This window comes from Procambarus clarkii, chromosome 2, assembly GCF_040958095.1.
Source record: "Procambarus clarkii isolate CNS0578487 chromosome 2, FALCON_Pclarkii_2.0, whole genome shotgun sequence".
Taxonomy (NCBI): domain Eukaryota; kingdom Metazoa; phylum Arthropoda; class Malacostraca; order Decapoda; family Cambaridae; genus Procambarus; species Procambarus clarkii.
In genome coordinates, this window is record NC_091151.1 from 60,591,304 (window position 1) to 60,599,230 (window position 7,927).

General features: G+C 36.6%; 1 protein-coding gene across 1 annotated transcript; it reads left to right on the forward strand.

Moving 5' to 3' along the window:
- Positions 1-2,716: 2,716 nt before the first annotated feature.
- LOC138366806 (homeobox-like protein HDP1) lies at positions 2,717-6,201 on the forward strand. The gene is made up of 3 exons (XM_069328091.1): positions 2,717-2,798; positions 3,243-3,374; positions 5,909-6,201. Exons 1-3 carry the CDS (start codon positions 2,717-2,719, stop codon positions 6,199-6,201), a joined length of 507 nt encoding a protein of 168 aa, XP_069184192.1.
- Positions 6,202-7,927: the final 1,726 nt, after the last annotated feature.

Genomic DNA, 7,927 nt, shown 5'->3' on the forward strand with positions numbered 1-7,927 from the left:
ACTAACTACAGTAGTCACTAAATTTACTAACAGTAGTGTCAACATAAACTAACCATAGTATCTGCGTAATAATGCTAGAATTCTTACGAAATAGAGCACCAACATTGCGTCAGACAATGTCTAGTTAAACACATTTATTACCAATGTGTTAGAGAATTGAATGTGGTTCTCTAAAAACATCGGTATTCCGTGTGATAATTATTTACGGATAACATAACTCCCAATAATTCTAAATCGAGAGTTTTTAGTTACAATTGTTATCAAGTAATAGTTTTTCTGTCACGCGTGAATGCCATGGAGAAAACTAAAATCTTCTCCATTTCCCGTTTAACACCATAAAACGAGAAAGCGATAATATTTTAATCCCTAGAATCACAACCCAATCCTTATTAAAGTATTTCAACCACAATTGCGCGAAATAGTAGTATTCGTGATTAATAATTTCTGTGGTGAATGCGAGACGCGGGTTGGGGAAGGAGGAGACGCCATTGTGCAGCAAGCGTGATTGGACAGCGGAAGGTCTTGGCGTCAAGAGTGGTGGGACACGTTGCGTTTGGGAGTTATCAGCAAGAATTACACTGATACCCAACTAATACTGAATAATTATTCTTCCACGTGCTCCATAGTGCTCGGCCAACTAATCACGCATCTAGAATTAAGCCAAAACCCACAAATACGTGTACAACGCCGTGAAAGTTTGGGACTGGTAGACGCGATATCGGCAGACTTCAGTAGTAACTACGCTCACGTTAAGTATAGTTTCTCTCTTGATGCATCATTAAGATTGTATATTTGTGAGTAGTCTGTCGTTATATAGTGAGACGACCCCATATCCAACGTTAGTACCGCATTAATGTTCTCTAATTTCATGAATATTGAGATTAAAAGTAGCATAGTCCAATGCTACTTAATACTCTTTAAATTACAGCTTGTGTGTGAGGAGTCAACGAGTCGTTAACAGCATTCGTGTTATTCATCTCTAATTTCTTCTATGTGGAGATCCTGAGATCATGAGGACGAAGCACGAACGATGTCATAGAAATCGTCTTAAAGCTAAGACTTTTTTGTACACCTTTAATTCTTCCATTTTTATTATTATACAAATTGCAAGATTATCATATTAAATATTCTTACCATATCTGATTATTGGAAATTTATGTGTTTACTTAGATGATTGCTCCTTGATTTAATGATCATTAATATTCACTATTTGAGTTTACACATTTGACTCTATAGCATTTTAGATCATAATATTATTTACTCAACAATGAACTGGTGACGAACCACACTAGTTCCTAGACGTATATGAAGTTCTAGCAATACCCCCCCAATGTAGGTGTTTGAGGCTCTGACTTTAGTTAATTAATCATACAGTCCATTCTTTATTTAAGTGATTATTCTTTCTAATATTTATCCATAGACACTGGTTCTTCAGTGTGTTTTCTAATTATCACTTTTTATTAGTTTCCCTCTTTTCTCAAAAGTGGGTGGTCCTTCGTTATTAAATTAAATAAGTAAGTAATTAAATAATTGAGTCAAGCCCCAGATATCCCACATTATGGTCCTTCGAACCAGATGTACACTAATTAGTAATAACTAATCACCGTGTGAAGTAGTCTAGACTAACCACATTTATTAATTGTGTCTACCGGCAGTGTAACACATAGGTTAGCCTAATTCACACCAATTCATTTGCTACTTATACCTCATGTATAAGGTAGCACTCGTGGGACACAGTCAATTACCCACAACACTTAGACCTATACCTCATACTGAGGTAAGAATCTTCAGGTCACCAGGAGCAACAGCTCATAACTTCTATAATAATTCCTCACTAACACCAATTATGTGTTAACCATTGGGCTATACAAATATTTCAATTTACAGCTGTCAGCAGACCGTCCATTATAGCCTAAACTCAATCCACAATTACTGATTCACTCAAGTCAGTGGATTCATTAACATTTAGGATCCAGTATACTAATACAAATTGCTGATCCCATACTAATTAATCATTACTAACCCTGATAACATTAGATTCCACAATTAGGAAGTACATTCAGGAGTTAAATATTTTTTACGGCAGTAGAATACTTGCCAAACACTATTAATGCTCTTGTGTTCATATAATTTTTATACACATAATTTCTACCAGTGTATATATATTATATAAAATTACAAAATCCAAAAACATAGCACAATTTGCACATTATTGCACCACATTTATTGTAGTTATTATGCCAACCCAACAGAGGTAGGATATTTCAGACTGACACGGTACTAAGATTTGTACAAATTCAGTCTACACCATTAGCTGCATTAATAGGTAGGATTAACTAGTACTGTTAGACAGTGCTGGTGCATTATTATTTTATGTAGTGCTGACCCGAATGGGTGGGATTAACCATTTATTGTGTAATTATATTTTATTATATATTTCTATGTACATCTTTGAGTGTTACTGTAAGTTCACTACCCATCCAAGGCTGATTTTGAAGAGCTAAGCTAAGGAACACCTGTAGTGAGATTAAGGTACCACTCAAATCTTAGTTGCTTATTATTAGGTAGGTAGCTAACCTCTAAGTGAGGTAAATTACAATCAGCCTCAAGAAAATATCAGGCTGTCAATAATTATACCTGCTCTACATAAAGGAGCAAGTACCATAGCTGTCCAAGTAGCTATATAAGCCCTATAAAGCTCACATTTACAGCCAGAATGGCTACTCCAGAAAGAACTGGAAGACTCTTGAGAGGTCTTCAAGTTCACCTGTCAAGATTACTTGTCAAATGGGACAACTGTATAGGAACTTACTCAGTTGACGTCTTCAGGCTAGTAAGTTCCACAAGGGTGGCTAACCTAAAATACGACCATGTAAAGGTTATAATCGAGTCTTATAGGAACATACTCCATGTCAGTAATACTGACCCAGACGAATTACGTCTGATAGAATCTGATCTTGCCGACTATGAATATATCATTCAAGACAAGTTAGACTAATATAACAAAGTGCTTGCGACGCAAAATGTTCCTGAGTGGATAGAACATTTTTGTAGTAGACCTACACCCGAGCAAGCACCCAGCTCAGATGAAATACTTGAGCTAGCTCAAAATGAGGAGAATCCTCTAATCAATACTGATCACTACACAGGGTCAACAACTGAAGTACAACCTTCATTTTCTACCATCTCATCTAATACAACTTCACGTAATAATTTATTTACAGAGTCTGCTCAATTTTCAGACGGCTCTTCTCAATGTTCCCTGGATTCTATAAATTCAATGCATGAGGCTACTGAAGTAACTAGCTCCTCACAGGAACCCAGAAAGACAAGTGAAGCTGAAGATGAAACTCTTAGTGAAGCTGTAAGAATCAGTGAATCTGAACCAGAAAATGATAAACCTAAAGCTGCAGCAGCAGCCGAAGCTGTAATTAAAGCTGAGGCTAAGCAAGAAGCCTTAAGCAACACAAGTAATAGTCATAATTACTCACACCAGCCTTCTAGAGTAGGTGCTAACAACGAGAAGACTGTTATAAACCTTGTACACCAATTACTAGATTTATCTCCACCAGAACAATCAGTTGACTCTTTACAAGCCTTTAGTTTTCAGCTTGAGTCACTGTTAAATTCCTTCAGTACAGAGGTGGATCACCCAACTGCTGAGTGGATGACTAAAATTATCATCCAGAGAAAATTGTCTGGTGGCACACTCAATAAATTATATGTATACCAGAATGGTAATGCCCTGTCAATGCAGGATATATTTACAGGTTTGCGCAATATAAACAATCATTCAGCAAACCAGGCACTTAATGCCTCATCTGAATGCACCGAAACTGTACCCACATCAGTTTCCTTACCTGGAATTCCTAAAGTGACACTGTCACTAGGTAATAAGGGTACTAATAATCGATGTAATAACAATAAGTCAAACACTGATTCATCAGTAAGGCCCAAGAGCCCCACAGGTGCTCCTAAGAAACCTAATAGTTCAAAGAGCACTCACAAGAGCCCAGTAATTGCTCCCCAGAGTACACCAAGTACTCACAAGAGAATAAATAACAAGCAAATGCAAGCAACAAAATCATCACAACCTGTAGGTACTGTTTTACCTAAACCGGTAACCCCTCAACGAGCTGTAGGATGGGGAATGTGCTTGTTTTGCAATCAAAAACATTCTTTGTACAAATGTACTAATTACCCTAATAGAGACACAAGAGTCAGACGACTCAAACAGTTACACAAATGTACTAGGTGTCTCAAATCACAATGTTAATAGCTGTGACACCCCACTGAACACCTGCAATAGGTGTAGAAGGGGCAAGCATCATGCTGCACTGTGCAAATTAGTTAGGACAAATTATGTCAATCCTAGAATAGGAGGTAGAGAATCTACACCAGTACAGTGCTGCAAGGTGCGAGATGTGTACAGCGTAATTTCACAAGCATCTCAAGTGGATGCTGCTTTGCCTACTGCCCAACTTCAAGTAAAGAACAAAGGAGCCAAGATCACCACTCGTGGACTATTTGATCAAGGTTCCCAGAGAACTTTCATTACTCAAAAGGCGGCAGAGGCACTCAATTTACAACCAATCAGACAGGAAAAATTAAACCTGTCAGGGTTCATGATAAATCGAGGAACCCATGAATACTCAGTAGTTCAACCGCTTGTACAACTAGGTAGTCATGCCAAGGCTGTCCAAGCCATTGTTGTAGATCAAATACCTTTTGACCTAAATATTAAGGGTCTGGGGTACACAGCCCACTTCCTGCAGGAACGTGAAATTAATTTGGCTGACAACAAGCTAACGTCTGACCGCCTTAACAATGTAAATGTACTAGTAGGAGCAGACTACTATTACCAGTTCATAACTGGACATGTTAAACGATTGGGCATGAATATGCTCCAATCTGCAGGTGGCTACTTACTTACCGGTAAAGTTCTGAATGTGAACAAGCCTAAACTTTCTAACAATAATAAATTAGTCAGCAGTAAATCAATTCTCCAGCAGCAAGTTAAAATGAGAAACACAGCTGAGTAATAAACCCAGATTGAATGTAGTGCAATTAGTATTCGCCGAGATGTTTCATAGCTCTCAGTGGAAAACCAGTGGTCCGTACTTAAACAAGTACAAGTCACAGTGACCAAGCCATTGAATCCACTGCAGACCTAGAATTATTCTCGACAAGTAATAATTAACCACAATCAGACTCCCTAGGTAATTAATATTATTAGGCTAGAGAATCTAGCACTCAATGCATCTAGCATTTCCTGAATTTGGCAATACTATGAAGTTATCAAGCAACTTCTATAATTATAAATTCACTGGGACCAAGGTTCAAAATACTTCCGCTTAAGGTTTGCCAAGAAAACCTTATTAATACAATGTTTTCTGCACTAAGAGTTAGTGAAAATACTTGCATCAATTTTTGTTTGAGTTGTTTTTCTTTCGTTTCTGCTTAATTATTGTAGGAGCGCAGCACGAACGAACTTGCAAACTTACCAATACGTAAGTGAGTCTACAGAGAACTAATAACCCGTGAAACATTTAGGTTGGGAAAATGTTACAAATTATCTTTGAATAGGATTAATCGTGGCAGTAATTAAATTTCCAGCAACCTCAGGTTTCCCTTTGTTAATGCATTATCATTAAACATCAGCATTGTTAATTAACATGCTTAATGAACTCAATATAGCTCACCTTTGCATTAACGTAATATTTGAGTGCTTTATTGTTCCCCATGCGAATACGAACTCAATATTGCTCGCAATGATAATTGAACGCTTTAATGTTCCCAATGTCACGAGCACTGCTCGCCATGATAATTGAACGCTACAATACTCCACCTCGTTAATTCGAGTTCAATATAACTCACCCTGTTAACATGCTTAATGAGCTCAATATAGCTCCCCATGTTAACGAGCTCAATATAGCTCACCCTGTTAACTCTGTTAACGAGTTCAATATAACTCACTCTGTTAACATGCCTAATGAGCTCAATATAGCTCCCCATGTTAACGAGCTCAATATAGCTCACCCTGGTAACTCTGTTAACGAGCTCAATATAGCTCGCCCTGTTAATATGCCTAATGAGCTCAATATAGGTCCACATGTTAACGAGCTCAATATAGCTCACCATGTTAACGAGCTCAATATAGCTCGCCCTGTTAACGAGCTCAATATAGCTCACTCTTGTTAACTGTTAATGAGCTCAATTTAGCTCACAAAGTTAACGAGCTCAGTATAGCTCACAAAGTTAACGAGCTCAATATAGTTCACAAAGTTAACGAGCTCAATATAGCTCAACCTGTTCACGAGCTCAATACAGCTCCCAATGTTAATTTGAGTATATTATTGCTCATAATTTAGCTAGAGTAACTCTACTAAGAATTAGTGAGTTACCACATTTAGCTTAGTCCTTTACTTAGGTAGGTAAGAAATTTAAACCATTTATTTAGGTAGGTTTAGAGACTTTTGTTAGGGTCAACTGAGTACTAGCCTAGTCTGTACTCACAATTACAGTTGACTATACTTAAAGAGACTGATTTAATAAACTAAATTTTCATTTAAAAGTTGAGGATGTATTAATGAAATTACAGTGTCAAGCCTATGAGCTGCAATTCAATTAGCTCATGAGTCAGAATGACTAGGCTACTAATCTCACTGTCGACTCAGAATCTTCCTTGATTTAATGAATAAATCTTTTCAGTTATCAAATATTACACTATTTTAGCTAGTTAGCAACTTAGTTATACCATCAGTCAGAATGACTACTGCACGGCAGTGTATATTAAATCAAATTTCATCATTTGATTTTGGGGTGATCATGATGCTGCGTGATGTTATTGTCTAGCAACTCAATAGTTACAAGTCACAGCGACCCTAGACAGTGACCTTACTGTAGTGTCAGAGTCTCCTTGATCTTGAATGACCCAATAATACTTTACTGTATAATAATGTAGAATACAACATATACAATAATGTTATCAGTTCTTAGGAGCTTTTTCTGAGTTTGCCTATAATTCAGCAACTACGTAATACATCATTACATGTCACTGCGACCCTAGTTGTTGAGTTTATTGTAAGCTTTAGAGAGTTCTTGATTACCGATAACTTAATCATTTAATATTTCAATGTTTAATTCTTAATTTGTTGTATAGGCTATTAACAATAATATTATTTCATCTAGAGTATCTAAGAGTTTGCAAACTTTAAGACTTAGTAACATAAACGTTACATGTCATAGCGACACCAGTCACAGAGTTTATTGTAGGCTTTATTAGTCATTAACTTTAGATGATTCTCAATACCATGTTCCATTCAACATGATTTTCTTTACAAGACTCAAATATCTCGTATGTCCTTGACAATTACGGGACATCCGCTATGTGTGTACTAACATACTAACATTAATACTAACTTCGGGATAGGTATGTCAGTACTCATTGCACTGCGACCCAAGAATTCTCCCCCCGGAGTTATGTTGGAAATTTCCAACACTAATACACTACTATTGTATTATAATAAATCATTATTATTATATACTAACTACAGTAGTCACTAAATTTACTAACAGTAGTGTCAACATAAACTAACCATTGTATCTGCATATTAATGCTAGAATTCTTACGAAATAGAGCACCAACATTGCGTCAGACAATGTCTAGTTCAACACATTTATTACCAATGTGTTAGAGAATTGAATGTGGTTCTTTAAAAACATCAGTATTCCGTGTGATAATTATTTACGGATAACATAACTCCCAATAATTCTAAATCGATAGTTTTTAGTTACAATTGTTATCAAGTAATAGTTTTTCTGTCACGTGTGAATGCCATGGAGAAAACTAAAATCTTCTCCATTTCCTGTTTAACACCATAAGACGAGAAATCGATAATATTTTAATCCCTAGAATCACAACCCA